The sequence below is a fragment of the Spermophilus citellus genome (genome assembly GCF_964194105.1).
Source record: "Spermophilus citellus genome assembly, chromosome: 2".
In the NCBI taxonomy this organism is placed as follows: Eukaryota; Metazoa; Chordata; class Mammalia; order Rodentia; family Sciuridae; genus Spermophilus; species Spermophilus citellus.
The window spans coordinates 130,069,001-130,087,605 of NC_138183.1; the positions used below are offsets into that span (position 1 = coordinate 130,069,001).

Consider the following 18,605-nt stretch of genomic DNA (forward strand, 5'->3'; position numbering starts at 1 on the left):
AACGTTCCATCACGATAGGCAGTGAAAAATCATCCCTCTTCAGATTCATGTACTTGAAGAGATGAGCAAGATGTTTGTACTGAGGCTATAGCTTCAGTTCTGTCATGAAACCAAAGCCACACAGCACCCAAGAACATAGCTGTTTGGGGTGGGGTGGAAGGCCAAAGGTACAGGGGATGTTTCAATCTGATAAGCTACTAAAACAAAGTTTAATCATTTTATCTCAACTGGGAACTGTTTTTTTTCACCCGTGCAGGCATAAACTTGTTTACCCATCAGCCTTTGCTCCCAAGAAGCTATCAAATACCTGAGGAAAAGCCTAAACCAACATGCTGTCTTTATGTCTGATTGTTATAGTCAGATGGCTCCAAAAAAGAGTCAGAGGCTACCCTATTTGATTTTAGGGTAACTGGAGGATTCTAAGCTTACAGTGGCTTGGTAGAAAGCATTTCTGTCCTTGGTTACTCTTCCTCTCCATTCCTTTCTACTTCCCTGGGAAGTCGGCATCTGGCAGCAGTTTGACTATGTGGCTCTCCTCTTCCTTTACACAAGCCCTTGTGGTTCACCAAGTGGAGTCACCTTACCAGTGTCCCCACTTCTTGTCTGGGCCTGAACTTGAATTCTGAGAGCAATGGGGAAAACACAGAACAAAACCCAGACATCTGTGAGAAGAAATGGAGGATATAAGATCTACCTGCCTAAAGACTGCAGTGTATTTCTGAATAGGTTTTGCATCGATCAGTTTGAGGGTTAGGTAGTCTTGGTAACCTGCCGACACAGAGTCAAGCCTTTGATTCTAATCTCTAACATGATACTTGTACATACTGTAGAAAGACATCGAGAGGCAGGGTTGAGTGTTTTCCCAACCCTGGGTGATTACTCACTGATTCTCTTTCCAAGATATTAAATCCCATTTTGCAGCTACTGAAATAATAAACTTAGCCATACTTTCGTGATCTCATCCCTAGACAAGGCCCCAGCCAGGGTAGACTCAGACACCAACTCAGTTAATGAATTTGCAGATTTCTTAGAAAAAGAGTTGAGGTCATTGTGGTCCTTGGATCCAAGATCCTTTCAGGCCAAGTGTTACTTGTGTGCTGACTTCTTTATCTCACTCCCTACCCTGTCCGTTGCAGAGGATGTGAAACCATATCAAGTTAATGGAGTCAACTCTGCCTATCCAGAATCCCGCTATACCTCGGATTACTTCATTAGTAAGTTGCATCTTTACTCCTCTTACTTCGCTTTGCTCATTATAATGGGACCCTAGGAAAAGTTTCATCTCAGTTGATCTCAGCCTCCTTTGTGGTAATTCCATGGAAAATAGTATTTTCTTAACTGTAGACTGTTTGTTATTTTTAAAATTACTTCTTACAAATATAGTGGTTCAACCTATGTACCTGCCATATGAATTTGCAAGTTCTTAGATACTACAGAGGAACAACATTACAACTTGACCCCGAAACTTTTGATCTATTTGATCCTATAGACTATAGTGGCCATTAGAGGATTGGGTTAGGGATTTGATCTTGGCCTTGTTCTTTCCTTTTTTACTAGTAGAGATGACAATATTTCCTCTGAAATCCTCTTTTAAGAGAATACCATATTGCTTTGCCAGAAAACAGATTTATGCTTTATAGTTAAGAATAGCTAAGTCCTGGAGAGGTGACTAGAGGAGCAGAATTAGTGCAGGACTCTTCTTATCTGATGGCCTCACTTTCAAAGGGAGTCCTAAACAGGTTTATTTTCATTTTACCTTTTTACTTTATTTAAATTTTTATCCCAATAAAGCAATAATATTGTTAAATTTTTATTCCAGTAACAGCAATAATATTAGCTGCCTTATCTCAAGAGCTTATTCAGTGTCAAAATGTTGGTAGGCATTTTACATAAATACTTTCATTTGATCTCTTTTATCGATAAGGAAATTAAGTTAGAAAAAGGAAGTTTCTTATCAAGGGTCACAGTGAGATTAAAAACCCAAGGCCTCCTGACAAAGTTTTTCCCTTTTATTCTCTAAGGTAACTAGCTCATTTCATGTTGAAGGGCCATTGTGGGTGGTAAAGAGCTGCTTGTTTTTAGGTACACATTTCTCTTCTCTCTAATTGCAAATGTTCTCCATCTCCAGGTTACGGTATTGAGCATGCTCAGTGCGTCCCTCCATCTGAGTTCTCAGAGCCCAGCTTCATCACAGAATCATACCAGACCCTCCATCCCATCAGCTCGGAGGAGCTCCTTTCCCTCAAGTATGAGAACGACTACCCTTCCGTCATTCTGCGGGACCCTCTCCAGACAGACACCTTACAGACTGACTACTTTGCCATCAAACAAGAAGTTGTAACCCCAGACAACATGTGCATGGGGAGGACCAGTCGGGGTAGGTTAGCTGTCTTCTATAAAAGCTCTTTGGTTTCTAAGAATTACCTACTTTTGTGAAATTTTCAGGTCCTAATTTTCCCTTCTCATTATTAGCCCTTCAGATTTCTTAGCTTCAGCCTTTCCAACTTAGAATGTCCAGGTGTTGAGACTTTTCCATGGAATTGCAGTCATGTCTATCATGATGACAAAGACCCTCAGGGTCCATGGAATAATTTAAGTTTGGTAGGATAAACAATCAAATGGCTTATTTGGATAAGTCATTTTAGACACTTATTGAGTGTCAAAAATGTTGGTAGACATTTTACATAAATACTTTCATTTGATCTCTATCCAAATAATAACTCTGTTTGAATCTGGTCATTTTTAAGGGCTTTCTCTTTGAGAGGATTTTGCTCAAGATATACATAAAGAAAAATTGATTCATAAAGAAAATCATGACCATCTTGAAAAACCTGTAAGCTTTGCATATGTGCTGCTGTTCTTTCCACTGTATTCCTGAGTCTGACTCTAGAACCTGGCTTGGTACCTGGAATGACCTCTGCTGTTAGCCTGAGATCTTTATCCTCCTGTGACTTCTTTGGTTTGGGAAGATACAAGATGGTTAACCAACAGTTTATTTGGAACCACTCATCAACAGTGTGGTGAAAGTGTGTATTTAGTTAGAGGACCAGGGAAAGAGGTGGCCAGAGGCTTCCAAAAGAAGGTACTCTTGTTGACATGGCTATTATAATAATGATAAAACATTCACTGGCAGTGAAGTAAATGTTTCGAAATGGAGTTGGTTGACATGAAGCAAGAGAGGTAAAATAACAACCCAACTTCGAAGATCAGGGCAGAACACTCAGAAGTATTGCCCACGTAGAAATGTATCCAGATTGTTTTGTTTCTGAGAAAAATGCTGTCTGTTATAAGAAGGGGCTTGGTCATCCAAGAAAGAGCTAGCTGATTTCTGAAAAGTTAGAAAGGTTGATTTTTCTGATGGATAAATGGGAAAGAATTATAAGTAGAACAAGGGATAGGAGAAAGCTAAGCTAAGTGATTGATGAAGCATTTGCTCCCAGAAGTCAGACTTGAGCCAGCCTATTAATGATTTCTGTTTCAATGACTGACTTCTTGTGATGCCCGTTCTGTGGTTTTGGGAGGAGATCCCAAGACACCCTTACTTTGAAGATCACCAGTGCACATTCTGGGCCATACATACTGTCATCTTCTTTAAGCGTTCAGACTCACACTTCCTTCTAGCAAGCCTTGGGATATCCAACAGGCCCTGTGCAGGGAAAGTCCCTGCAAAAATCAGAACCCATAATTGTCCTTCTTAGGGCCCCAGGGTGTTTGTGTTTTCAGACCAAAGGGGATGGGCGGCACCAGTTCTGCCTTCCCCTTTCTGAGTGTCTTTTATTTTGGGTGCATGTCTATTTAAATACATTCACACAAGTGTGTGTGTGTGTGTGTGTGTGTGTGTGTCTTTCTTCTCAGGCAGGTCAAACAAAGCATTAGAACAACTTTCTCATGGTGCTTTCTCTGCATATGTGTAATGAGACTGAATTGTGGGTTTGGGGTTCAGCCATATTGTAACTTTGGGTAGATCTACTGTCACATTGTTTTAAAATTGCATCTGGCTTTGCATTTGGGTAATTGTCCCCTTTTCCCTCTCCTTTTCTTGGTTCTTGGTTTTGGTCCCCACCACCCCTTCAACCCCCAAACTAATGATTATAAACCAAAAATGACCCTTGCAAAGGAATATGAGGTATTTTTCTTTGGCTCCACTCACTTCTTCCCTCCAAGCTTTAGGCCACAAAAACTTAAGGGAAAGACCACTTTGTGCAGGTCCACTTTTTGTATGTTAGAAGTGCTGCAAATAAGACCAATTCCAAAGGCCAGCTGAATCTGAGACGGTGTGATTGGTCCAGACTGAAAGCATTACTGTTAGCAGATTGTTATTAATAATCATGGTATTCATATACTGCATTAGAGTATACAAAGTGCTTCTCTGTCCACTTACTGGGACTCTAAGGACTGTCTTTGTGCTAGTCTGTTCAGCGGGTTGCTGTAGGGCTCCCATCTACTGTTATGAGTGCTCTGAGGTCTGTTTCGCCGAGTCGGATAGCTTTAGAAGGACCTTGCCGAGGCATTTCTCAGAGAAGCTGGCCTGTGGACATCTCAGAGGTCATGTGCTTCCCTGCGTGAGCACAGTAGCAGAACCAAACGTTTAATCCAGTTGGATTCAACCCATTTTTGGAGAAAATACCCGTAAATGAATGTTTCCAGCTCTAGGGTTGTGAAATAGAGCTAAAATGAAAGCTGCCTTCTGCTATAAACCACAGTTCTCAACCAAGTTGCATTTGGCTCACATCTGAGAGGTTGCCAGAGAGTGGTTATGGCCTAGTTTAGTGCCCTTGCTTATTGGACTCCTTGGAAACTCAACTGTCTTGCTTGCGGAAATTCCAATCTCCTTGCCCTCCAAATATAAAGGTGGCTAATAGAGATAAGAATCATTTCAGCAGACTTAAGCATTGATAGTATCTAAACATTGGTGACTTGGTGGGATGTTCTTAACAAAAATGTAAGTTCTCTTTCTTAGGCTTTTGGCATGTTTGTCTCACAGAGAAATTGAATGACTATTAAAATCAGTAGCTGGTCTGAGCAAACACCTTTTTATGAGATGCCAGAAAATTTCCTATTCTACTATAACAAGGCCACATTCTGGTGGTGGACTATTTTTCCTGAGTCATTTAATGTGAATTTCTAGAAGAGACAACTCCTTTACTTTTAATGATACTAAAGAGGTACAGATGTGACAGGGGTTGGGGTAGGCTAGACTGATCCCTCCATGAAGCTCTTTGATTTGCCTTCTGGAATTTGCCCTCAGTGGATGAATAGGGGAAGGAATGAGATGAAGCAGATAATACTCCTCTCTATTATAAGTGGTACTGGAGGGAATACGGATTGCAGAAAATCTACAACAGTGGATTATATAAAAAAATACTCAGCTTCGATATGTTTTATGCTTTTTAAAAAAATTTTGGGAGCAGCATATTTTCCTATGAATTTAATTTTGATTTTGGCATCTGCTCATGTTTGAACCTTATTTGTTTCACCAATCCACACTGCTAAAGGGGAGAGTACCCTGGAAGCACATTAATATGAGGTTATGCAAGCCAAGCTTATTTTGGAATTTGAAATATATAGATCATCCAGCCTTGAACAATTGAAAATATTTATAGGTCTTTTTGCATAAAAGTTTGTTACCTCCTTTGGCCTCTTGGCATGTGCTAGATTGAGGTGGCCATCTAGTCTATATTTTGCTGTAAGTCTCCTGAAAATTCTCTGAACATAAAATACACAAAACATTCCTAGGAACATTTTAGCTCTTAGATGCATTTATTTTCCTCAATTTTTTCTTTGTTAGCCTCTTTTTAATGGCATTTTTTGCCAATGGAAATTTCTCCATGAGCTATTGTGCAATCGTAGCAGCTGTTTATAACCTGGTTTGGGAAATTAATGAACTTGCATGATCTTGCGGTCAGTTAAGAATGCCTTAAGCAACTCACAGAGTAGAGGATTTCTGACACTGCTATGGCCCTTAACTCCTTAATCAGCTTCTTTGTTTTTTACTGTCCATACTTCCGCAATGAAGCATACATTGCAAGTACAGATTGGAAAGGATAATGAATATGATTTTGAATTTAAAAGAGAGTAATAGTGTTTTTCTTTTTTTTTTTTTCCTCTTATTTCCTGGAAACAGTTGCAAAACTTTTTTCTCTATTTGGAAAGGCATAAAGACAGGATATATATTTCATTTTAAAATAGTATTTGGGAAAAAATGTTTAAAATAACACTTTAGTTCCAAGGCCAAGGAAGGTCAATCTGCTCTTAGTCTAATGGAATTTTTTTTCTTATGATCAAAATATTTTGCCAAATTGGAACTTTTGAAATCATGTTATTGGCTTGAGTTAGAAAAGGGATTTAGTCTGATGCTGCTCTGTTTTCTTCATTATTTCATTGGTTCTAATATATCAACCGGAAATCCCATAATAACATGTATGATTCTCAGCTTTGAGATTTCTGACTTCAGAATTTTTGAGATCCCAAATACTGCTGTGTCTCTCTAATAGATAGAGCAGCATTTCACTCTGAATCTCAGTACTAGGAGCTATAAACCAGGCATAGAACGGCAGTCGCTGTAGTTTGCAGCCCAACCCCCTCTCCCAGAGAAAATCTGGAGCTTCATTGCAATGGGCCCCTCCATTCCTCCACCTCTCCTGCAGATCTGAATAGCAACCTGTCCCATATGAGGGTTTTTACAGTTGTTTTTCCCAATCCCTCCTCCCCTGTTTTTTCCTACCTCCTCCTTTACCTCCAGGTAAACTCGGGGGCCAGGACTCTTTTGAGAGCATAGAGAGCTACGATAGTTGCGACCGCCTCACCCAGTCCTGGAGCAGCCAGTCATCTTTCAACAGTCTGCAGCGTGTCCCCTCCTATGACAGCTTCGACTCTGAGGACTATCCGGCTGCCCTACCCAACCACAAGCCCAAGGGCACCTTCAAGGACTATGTGCGTGACCGTGCTGACCTCAACAAGGACAAGCCTGTCATTCCTGCTGCTGCCCTGGCTGGCTACACAGGTAGGCACTCTGCTCTTTCCTAGGCAGGCTGTCTGCACATTTGTATGGGGGTGGGGGTGGGGGTCAGTGGAAGGCACTGTACTGTCTACCCAAAAACCAAAGGACACACTCTTTCTTTTTGGTGGAGTAGAAAAAGATGTCTCTAAGAGATTGTCAGTCTCTCAAACTACCCTGCTTGTGAGTAACCATTGATTTTTGGAGGCAAATAATATTCTATTCCAAAGGGAAATTTTTAAGACTGTCCGGAAACTTATATTTTTGGCCTTTTCCATATCTAGGGGAAGGGAGCTATAATGATTTGGTGTTCCTGGAAACATGGTCTAGTGGCCTGGCATCAAGGGACATCTTCTGGCCTGCTCTTGGGAGGTCTTTTTAAATACAAAACCAGCAACTGCCTTTCTCAAAGGCATAATTGAATGACTTACAAGCTAGGCTGTGTGGTAGTACAGTTATCATTAGGCTAGCTGTTCTAATGTGGGAAACGTATTCTTTTTGGCCTTAAACATTGTCCAGATCCATCCTGAACTTACATAGGAAGCCTTATTTTCTCACTTAGCTTTATGGTTGATATTTTTTCCCCAGTAGTGAAAGCTATAATTATAGTAGCAGTGAGTGAAGAAAGAGGGCAGAAAACAGAAGATGTACATTGCAAGCTTGGGCTTTGATTGAAAATCTAGTAATAGAGCAGAGCAGTTGATTGTTCAAATGGATTGTATAGCACATAAGCTGCCTACTCTGGGAAATAGTGAAGAGTCTATCTGAGAAATGTCCAAGGAGTGTTGGTTAATGTGTTGCTCATCCAATCCTTTCTGTAAGATTGCAGTGTTTTCTAAAATGTGTTGTATTGTGGGTGGAGCTTGTTTTAGGCTTTGATGACTCAAATGTGGTCTAGGCCTTTATTCTCTTCTAGTATCCTTTACCCTGGACAGGTTATAGTGTTTGGACTCTGTGATAGAAGACAGCAGAATCTGTGCTTCTATGGACATATCTGTCTGATCTTAATTAAGAGAGTACTAGGTCCCTGTTGTGCAGGAAGTCTCAGGATTTGTCCAAGGAAGTCCTACTTATCTTTGAGAATAAAACTCAAACACTTAGATAAATTACTCCCCCATTAAGGATCGAGTGTACGTTACTTATTTTCCTTCCATAAAGATCCCAGTGTGGTGTGCTTGGACAGTGCTCAGGAATTGTGTAACCGAGATCTATATACAGAATCACAGGTGAGGAAGGATCCCCTCTTCATTCTTTTTAAAATATCCCCATGGTCTTTGCTTGCACCTGGCTAATAGGTAGGGACTACATTTCAATGGAGTCTTCTCCTGTCTCTGGATAGCAGATTTTTATAGAGTTTACCCCATTTTCTTTTTTTTTTAACTTCTTTTTTTTTTTTTTTTACCCCATTTTCATTAAAGATATCTGGAATGAGGAAAAGTATATTGTGTGTTTCTCAGGATGTACCAGAGTGCCAGTGCCTGTAGGTAGAATTAGACTCTGGTGGGATGCACTGATGGAGGAGGGAAGGGACAAGTGCCGCTTAATTGGAAAGAGAAGGAAAAACCCAAGGTAGTTCTAAAATGATTGACAACACCATTGCTCTCTCTCCCCTCCCTCTTTCCCTTCCTTCCTCCCTCCATTCATCCATTCCTTCCTTCCTTCCTTCCTTCCTTCCTTCCTTCCTTCCTTCCTTCCTTTCTCCTTCCCTCCCTCCCTCCCTCCCCACTAGCAATTAGGGGGTAAAACAGTCAGTGAGTAGAAGAGAGGTAAGTTTATGAGCATTTAGAAGGCTTAAAGACTGAAGCAGCCATTTGAATTTTGTTTTTTAAAGTAGTTTAAGTATCTGACCCTTCTGTTGTTTCTTCTTTATAGTTGGGGGTTTAACTTTGCAGACTCTCTCAAATGATGATGAGAACAATAGCCCAGAAAACAGAAGTCCTCTGTGCTCCCTCCCAGCTCTAACACACTGGGTGATTTTAAGCAAATTCACTTTGTACCCTGTTTTTCTTTTAGTGTAATGGAATTGTTCATCCTTATCTTGCTGGTAGGAGATGTGTGAGAATGTAGTTGAACCAAATCAATTAATTAAGCAAATGAGTGCTAGACAGTGTGCTAGACATGGGAGGAAAATCCCCTATTCATAGCAAATAAATTATTTCAGCAAATGAGCACATGTTGAGTGCAGATAAACCAGTATCCCTCAAGGGCTCGTTGTCCTGCAGAATTCAGGTTATTGTGAATGTCCTTATACTCAAACTAGGTTCTCTTATTATTGTTGTAGTCTGAATGAAGGTTGGGGTGTGTTAGGTGTGTGGGAGAAGCCCCAATTTTGGTATTTTTACTATGTATTCCATGTCTGCTTAACACCCTCTGTCTGTACCACAGGCCAAAGTACATGGTGGTTCCCAGATCTTGTTCCCTCATTGAAGCCCCTTCTTATTTAAGATGCATCCTCCTAGGGAATGGAGAAGAGGATGGAACATAATCATTCTGCCCTTCTCCCCACCAAAGACAATCATGAAGATGCCTACAAATGGGTGTCTGGCTTTATGTAAACATGTTAAGATGAGGTGAAATTTGAAAAAGTCCTTTGTAAAATGGAAATCATGGTACAAGTGGTGGAAATACTTTTTTTCTTGCTCATAAGAGTTACACATATTTTCTATCTCAGGTTCTGTCCTTGTTTTCTATTTTAAATTTTGATTGTTCCAAAGTATGCATGACCACTCAGGATGAAGTAAAGGGTAGATGTTTAGTCTCAGACCTAGGAAAACTCCATGTTCCTACCCTTAGACTATAAACCAAGCTTTTGCCTATATCACCTTAAAAAAAGTACATTTTACTTCTTTATATGATGTCTTAGTTACTGCACTGTAAGTGTGGAAATCAGTTACAAACTGAATTTTCACATTCTCTTGCACTGTTACATTCTTTCTCCAAAGATAAGAAAATTGCATCAACCTTCACTGGGCTCCCATGGCAACTTGTTAAATTAGGTCAAGATGTGGGGGCAGATAACATGGCTTGAAAGCCTGCCTGTTAGCTGAGTTAAGAATACATCAAATGCAGTGTTGGCTTCCGCCAAAATGTACCTCCTTACCTTACTGTGAACTGCTTAAGGTTATCAAACTGATACAATCAGAAAGCTCCATTTTCTCTTGTTCAAAGATACATTCTGAACTCCTTCTAATTACAACACGGTTTGAGAGAAGCAGCCCAGTGTTTTCTATATGTTTTATAGACCTTAGTAAAATGCTTTCCTGATCCTTGAAAAACATAAGCCTCTCTGATTCTTTTTTTTTTTTCTATTTCAGTAGGAATCAAGCACTCTCCCTTTTTTCTCTCACCTTCCAGCCCCATTTATAGATGGTGAAACTGAGGCACAAAGATTTATTCTAGTCTATGAAATTTCATTCTATAAGAAGGTAAAAGGTAGCTCCAGAATTGAATCTCAAGGGCCAGAGTCTCAATTGAATACAAAATCTGTTCTCCTTATTAAAGGATCAGAGAATACTCCTTGAATCTGTCTGTTGCTTCCATGGAGGGATGAGAACCTCGTCTCCATCTTGTCACTAACACACACATTACACATGAGGGTGTGTGGGAGAGGGTAGAGCGAGCCTTTGGCTTTGGTCCAGAGTTACTGTACTGTGAATCACCTTTATTGAACATCACTCCAGATGGCCAGACATAACCACAGATAAGGGTCCATTCCTACCATGTCTGCTGTTGTTAACATGTGGGTCTGGTGGAAAGGCCCTTGTTAAGGTCTAGGTGTATCCCCACCCTTTGAGTTGCAGTTATAAATGAAGTGGTTTTCTTTTTACCTGGAGCCCTGTAAAAGGCCAAGCCCAGAGCCATTCACTGTCATGGAATTGTGTTTCATAGTGTAGTATGGATTTTTATAAACAGATAGTCTCTCAGTTTAAGAGTAAATTGGGATATTTAGGATTCAAGTTCCAAGTTGTGTGTGTGTGTGTGTGTGTGTGTGTGTGTGTGTGTGTGTGTGAGAGAGAGAGAGAGAGAGAGAGAGAGAGAGAGAGAGAGAGAGAGAGATATCACATAAAAATTAGCACTTTAGAAAAGTTTTGTGTTTTTGAAAATTTAAGACTTTGTCAATAAATCCTTTTGCACTTAGACAGAAAATTAACACTCTAGTAGAAAAAGAAAAAAAAAAAAAGCCTCATACACTCCCCCTAAAGATCTCAAATTGCTACTGCCCTGAAATAAACTTTCTTCTTGCCGTTTCTAGATGGCACTGGAACTAATCTAAAGTCACACAATAAGAAAGTCTCCAGGCAAAGATCAGAACCTTGGAGTTCTAACTTGTAGTTGAGTTTTAGATGTTAGCAATCCAAATCTACTGCTAAAACATGCTTTTGAAAATAAACAAGTTTACTGCAAAAAGAAGTACTTCCAAACCCTTCAATTGAGAATGCAGCCTGAGATTTGGCAGCATTACATACAATCACAGTTTTCTGAAGGAAAGCTGAGTTGCAAAATAATCTCAATGTACTCGAGTACAAATGACTGAGAGAGCTTTTGGTACTAAACCTAGATAAGGAAAGGTAAAAGGGGTCCCCAAGGCAAGCTACTAGGGCATTGCAAATTTATGTAGATTTTAAATGTTCTATATGTGGGTGGCTATGTTATTAGGGCCAATGCAGAGCTTTTCAATTTGGAGGGATTATTGGAGCCAGCCTTTGGAATACAAAATCTCTCCATACAAAGGGTGTTGTTTATAAGACAATATGAGTTAAGTCAAGAGAAGGGCCAACTTGCTCATATGAGAATAGAACTCTAGTGCCCAGTCTGTGTAGTAGCCACCATTTCAGAGGCCCAGAGGAAGTTAGGTGACTTCTTTGGGCCAGGTGAGGCTAGGGCTAGCTCACAGCCTTGGGGAATCTGTCAGTCTCAGTGCTGAGCACCTGGATGGATAAGAGAAAAAGAGCTTGGAAATGAGCAAGGCAGAAACAGAGCATCTTTCTTCACTTACTCAAGAGGCCATTGTGGGTAGCAGGTTGCAGGAAAGCCAGCCAGATCCCTCAGGTTAGACAGATCCTTCCTGCAGGCCAGAAGCTGGTGATGGTGATGTGAAGGGGGGGTGTTGATTCTCTGTGCCTGGTAGTGGATCCTAAGGGAACATGTGAGATGGACTTGGGGAGGGGAGGTCTTAATAGAGTAATGGGTTAACATGCTACTTGGTTGTGAGATTGACAGGAAAATACTCTGGAGCACTGGGGAGGAAAATTCCCAGAAAGATTTGTACTAGATAGAAGAGAAAGCCCTTTCTCAATTTTTCTGCAAAGGAGCTTTACTCCTTCTACTTCTTAACTAATTAGCTTTGTGACAGTGTTTCTTAATCATCTTCCACTGGTAGCAAAAGATCATATGGTTAGAGGACTTGGCCTCACTAGTAACTTTTTTCTAAATGTCTTTGAAAAGATGTGGAAAGTGGAGGTTCCCTATTTCCGTTGGTGGCTTTTGAAGGCTGAACCACCTGTGTCTTAATTTAGCTCTGGTAGTACCTTGGAAGCTGCCTTTTGGGTAGAAAACGTCCATTTACACTTTTCAATCTGTCCTGACCCTTGCTGCTATTTATCTCTTTCTGAGGCCTTGTGGGTTCCTGCCTGGGTTTTGGATAGCAGGAAACTCACCACTTGACTCATTTGTTCTGAAAACAGTCCTCCTGCCTAAGAGGAAGTTCTGAGTCTCACGTTTTTTGGGTCTCTGTTTCTTTAACAAAATGTCACTACAAATGATGGAATTGGGTGGTGGTGGTTTGGGAATTTCACTCTGTCTCCAATCTGAAGCTCCACCTTTTTGCCTTTGAAGCAAAATGTTTCCATTGAGCAAAATGTACCCAGCATGCTACTAAAATATTCACAAAAGTCCTAGTTGCCTTTAAGCAATAGGCCGTGGAAACCCCCGACACTTCTATTGGGAAAGGCCCTACCAGATGTCCTGGATATTCCTGCTTTGGCCCTTGGCATCTCTTTTTTTTCCCTGGATGGCCTTTCCTGCCATGGAGAATAAGTGTCAACTGCTCTGGGTGAAGGTTCCATTCCAGAAAAGCACAGCCTCTCCCTGTTCTTTTTCAAATGACTTTCATGTGACGCCTGCAGGTTGGTTGTAATGTCAGCACCTATCACTTGAGAATGCCTTCAGATTGAAGCCCAGGTTAGATGCACGAGAGGATGGCCATCTAGTGCTGCTTCACCACAATTCCATTTCAGTGTCTATATCCTGTAGAGATTATGAGCAGAGTCTGCCACTGACCAGCTCTGTGACCTTGGGCAAGCTCATATTTCCATGCCTCATTTTTCTCATCTGCAAAATGGTAATAGTTCTGTCTCATAGGCTTATTGTGAGAATTAACAAATGAGTTTTTGGAAAGCCCCCAGTACAGGGCTGGTACATAGGAAGTACTCTCTAAGTGCCAGATGTCACTACTATTCCATATTATTCTAACCTTCTTATCTTTCCAGGTTAGTTCTAAGTTCTTTGAGGTCAGGGAGCAATGTATCTTACTCATAGAATTCCAGTAATTGCTGGCAGTGTCATGGGGGTGCAGCAGTTCAATTTTGTAGCTCCCTCAATGTGATTAAACTCCTAAGGTGTGCTAGTCTTTTTCATATGGTCTATTAATATCCTTTAAACCTTGCTAAAAAGCAAATGAAGAAGGTTCTGTTTTCCTCATTGTACAAATGGTGGGGGTTGATTTTTTTGGAGGAGAAGCCATAAGCTACATAGCACACAAGAAAGATGCCTTTCAAAATTTTTCACAGTGTATTATAATTTGGGACTGCTGGGAAGCAGATGCCAAGACTTGATGTGTAAGACATTTATTGGAGGAGCATTAATGAAAGACAAGAAGGAGGGTGGAGAAAGAGAAGTTGCTGGGAGCCTTCAGACCATGCTGCAGGTCTCAAAGGAAGGAGATTTGGATAGGAAAAGCCACAGCTGTAGCTGAAGTCCAAGAATGTTTCAACAGGCTGCAGGGGAATCCTTGGTCAAAGCTGCCCGGTGGAGGAGCTCCATGTCTCACAGGTGCGGACCTGCATGTCCCCACCATGTTCAATCCCTGGCTGCAGCAGCCCCGTCAGGAAGTGTAGCGATGGTGTGGACATGGTAGAGCCATTCTGCAACAGGAGCTTTAAATAGCACACAGTGTGATAGCATGTCAGACCTGACCCATGAATGTGGCTTGTCATAGAGGCCAGCAAAGCTTTTCGATCTGGGTCATTGTAAGATGGGACTCAGGCCCGTGTGTGTCTCAATACTCTTGGTGGCCACAGTGTGCTTCTGAGCTCAGTGCATAATATTGGCTATCACTCACCCAGTTGCATTGTTTTCTGTGTGACTCACCTCTGCCTGAGAGATAACAAGAGTGAAAGTTCTCCCAGGGTGATTGAATGTGAAAGTTTAAACTCTGCAGGGAGGTTGGGAGGTGCTGGAGAGATGGTCCCAGGCAGGGTTCTGTGGAGGTGTTTGACCTTCAGAGAAAGAAGGTACAGTTCTCTGTGAAGGCCCCTCCAGGCTGCGTTCTCTGGCCTTAATTCTTTAAAGGCTCAGGTAGGACACTTTGGGCTCATCACATTATGGGGAACCAAAAGCCTTTGCTCTGTAGCTCCATGTAGTGCTGTCAATATTCTGATTTGTTTTGCCTCAAGCTGGCCACAATGCTTTGCACTTGAGGGGTGTTCAGAAATCATTTGATGGGTAAATGTTTGAAAATTTCAGTGCATTAGTGATTGCTAAGGATCCAGTTCACCTCCTCAAGACTTCTAAAATGTGCTTGACTTGTGCTTTCTCTCATCTTTGATATACAGGGAAAAATTTCCCCCAGGATAAAATCAATTCCAGAGATGGATTTGAGAATCCTACTGAGAAAGAACTAGTTTTCAGACTTCTGAAATCCTGTTCTCTAACCCTAATCAATGAACCCATCCTTTTTCTTATTATGTATATAATTAGGAAAGCATTTCTTAGAGATATTTACATGGTTTAGAAAAAAAACATTTCTTCGATTTTAAAGAAAATTCTCATTCCCTAACCCCAAATCCAAGCCTAAGCTATCTCTGGTGACTTCTTTAAAAGAATCAGTTCCCTAGAAGAAAGACACCAGGAGGAAAAACCTATGAAGAAACCCACTTCCTGACTTGAGCTCACTGGCCTGCTGTCCAAGTTTACGTCTGAGTGTTAGGCTGAACCTAGCTAGACAGCATTTGTGGTGGGTTTAGAGGAAAGAGGTGGCTGCATTTGAATAGAGGCTGCCCCTTTAAGAAAGGAGACCAGTCTCCTTTCTCCTGTCCCCACCCCCACATATGTGTCCTTGAACAAGTGCAGGTGTGCAGAAGGAGCAAAACAAAGGTCTCTTTCCTCCACGTACTAAAAATGTGTAACTGCCTGGTTCTCAGACTCCAGCCATACTGGCCAAATGAGCCTCACTTAGGTCTGTGCTACTTGGGTGGGGCAATCCTGCTGGTCTTTTGCCAGCCCGCCGGGCTTGCTGTTGAGCCGTCCTGGGCATTGGTGGCAGGACAAGACAGCCTCCTTTACCTCAGTTAATGCTGGCAGGATCGGTCTCTTGAGGCCCCACGTTTATGGGACTGCTGCCCAATTCACTCTAGGTCAGCGCCGCATGATGATAGGGTGGAGCAGGCTTGGTGAGAACATGAATGATTAGGGAGAAAAGCACATTGGAGGGGGAAAGAGGATCTAAGTCCATCTGTGGCCAAGATTTCCCCAAACCAGAAATGTCTGTGATACTTTCACTTGCAAAGCAGTTTGCATCTGGTATCCCTTGGTGCGGACCTACTTTTAATTAGAGCAAAGATCCCTACCATTAAAAATCTTGAGTGGTTATTTTCATTTAAAATATTAAGAAGTTTTACACTTATCTACTTTTAACTTTTTTTTTAACCTTCAGCTTTGTACTTGCTCAAATTTGCCATATGAAAGGCCAATTTATTTCTTGGAGGCCTACTTAAATTTTACTTAATGCTTTTACAATTGAAAAAAAAACTATCCCCTTTTATTTTTATTTTTAAGATTCTGGTTTTTTCTTTATTTGTTAGTTTTGTTTTTTTGGTACCAGAGATTGAACTCAGGGGCACTTGACCACTGAGTCACATCCCCAGCCCTATTTTATATTTTTTGAGAATCCTACTGAGAAAGAACTAGTTTTCTTTCTAAAGAAAGAAAGGGTCTCACTGAGTTGCCTAGCACCTGTCATTGCTGAGGCTGGCTTTGAACTCGTGATCCTCCTGTCTCAGCCTCCCAAGCTGCTGTGATCCTAGGCATGTGCCATCATACCCAGCAAAGTTTGTTTTTAAAAACACTTTTTCCTGCTGTTTCATTCTTCTGTTTAATTATTGTATTTTCTGTTGCTTCCAAACTGTTCTGCACTGAGGTTGCTCTTTTAGGTCTCTCTTAAAATAAATAAATAAAATATTCATATATATTTGCATAATAAGAACTTAATTTATGTCTCTGTAAAGTGAAGAGGAGCAGAGATTACTATTTCCATTTTAGGCATAAGAAAATAAAGCCCAGAGAGGTGAAATGAATTGCACAAGATTGCACAGTGAATCAGGGATGAATTGACATCAAAGCCCTGTACCCTTGACTCCCCATGTGGGACTTTCCCAGGGGCATGTTTATATTTTTAGTTTTATAGGATGCTGTCATTTCTCAGTACTCTGCTGCCTGACATGACATGTTTTATTTTAAAATTTTTTGAAATCCTGCCTCCTTTTTTGAGGATCTAACATGTCAAAGATGTGAACTTGACAGTCCAAAGGTGGTTTTAATTGACTTGAGAGCTGTTTTCTAATTTATTTCCATTGGTAGATACTGGTTATCTTAGCACTAAGTAACTACAAGTTCATGGAATTACTGTTCATCATCGTTTTCATCAGGTGTGTTTATTAAGCACCTGTTTAAGATGTTCTTTGCTGTTATGAGTCAGATTATTAGAATTTGTATTACCAATTACTGCCCTTGAATTCCCAGCCATTGATATAGGGACATATTTATAGAATATAATGACTGTGCAATGATTCACTAAACTAAGCCATTGTTTTCTGGTGGTAGAATGTACCATAACTGGATTATGTTAGAGAAGAGATGAGATTGGGTGAGGATGGTGACAAAGGAAAGCTAGAACTCAAAAGAAATGGGAGATGGCACCTGTGGGCGTAACAGAGCCAAATCCAAATTGTCTCTGCTCTTTTCTTTAAAAGATCTTCCCAGGGCCTTAATCACCAAGCTGTACAACTCCAGGTTGGATTTGGTCAAAAGAGCAAGAAACTATCAGGCTGTTTTCAGTTTGCTATTAAACTTCATTTCACAGGGACTTAATATGCTAGAGATATTTCAAAATCTTTGGTGACTTAGGAGGGGGTTGTCAGCAAGGTGGTGATACTTAGATGCTGGGGTCTACCTCTCCACCCTCAGAGGTGGGTTCTCCTGGGGGAGTATAAGTAGAAGATACGTTTGTGAACAGATGGGTCATTTCTGAATTCGAGTGTTCTGTTTTTGCTGTCATTGTTTGGCTGTGGGTAGAGACACCTGGCTGTAAGGGAGGGGCCCAACAGGCCCGTTCTCTGTTTTAGGGCCACCTGCCAGATGTGTGCTACCGGGGCAGAGTCAGCCCTGTTGCAAGGGTGACCAACCATGAGAGTTTCATAGGTTAAAATAAGTGTGGTGTCCTGCCCACAGTGAGGTATTTGATTTGAATTTCAGAGTAGAGCTAAAGGATTTTAGCTTCTCAAAGTAACAATTAACCCCCAAAGCACAGGAGGTGTGGTGGTTTTTATTTTGGGGACTTGTTGATGCAACATAGCCCGGGAGTCACCCATATTGTTTGGCTCCAAATATAATGAGAAGGAGTTTGGGTGGCTTTGCAAAGCCTCACGTCTTGTTATCAGAGGAGGATTCTTACTAAAATCATTCAATGAGCATTTATGGAGTACCTCCTGAAGATGAGGTATTGACCTGGCTCTGAGAATATAAGGAGCAATAAGATAGAAGGAGCTGAAACTGGAGTCATTCAACAACAAATTTTTGTTGGTTGGTGTTTGCTAATGAGTGATTTGTTGGTGAGCCACTGTTCTAGGCTTTGCCTTTGGAACATGAGTTCTAGTTATGAGAGAGATGGCCATTGAGCAAACTATCCGGGTGGGTCTTGGTGTTAGCAGACCACAGTGAAAATATGAGGAGTCTGCTCAGGGGAGTAGCTCCTCAGCATTGACCCCTGGCCTGGATGGAAGTCAACTGCCTTATGTTAGCCTCACACCAGGAACAGATGACAGAATGTGAACTTGTGGTTGAAATGGAAACGAGGAAGGAGTAGAAGGAAAACCTGAAGTCCAACCCCAAATCACTATTCACTCACCAGCTGTGAGGAGGTCATTGCTATGGGCAGGCAACCCCTAAACCTGGAAAACAAGAAGAAAGAATCAAATTGGCAAATGGGAAGGCTTACTTTCAAGAATATCTTGTTAAAATGTCATTGTAGCCCAAGAGTATATATTTAAGTTGCTCAGTTCTTAGCTTCACACTAAGGGACCAAAAAAGAAGGGGACTTCTTAATAACCAACCT

The 18,605-nt window shown here is 41.1% G+C and overlaps 1 protein-coding gene across 5 annotated transcripts in view; it reads left to right on the top strand.

The window, feature by feature from the left end:
- Positions 1-18,605, top strand: part of ETS1 (ETS proto-oncogene 1, transcription factor) — a 129,848-nt gene that overhangs the window by 101,131 nt on the left and 10,112 nt on the right. For all 5 annotated transcript variants that reach the window (XM_081281028.1, XM_081281030.1, XM_081281029.1 and 2 more), the window contains 3 exons: positions 1,137-1,214; positions 2,129-2,377; positions 6,743-7,003. In XM_081281028.1, coding sequence (XP_081137154.1) covers positions 1,137-1,214; positions 2,129-2,377; positions 6,743-7,003 — 588 coding nt within the window. The remainder of the gene's footprint in view (positions 1-1,136; positions 1,215-2,128; positions 2,378-6,742; positions 7,004-18,605) is intronic.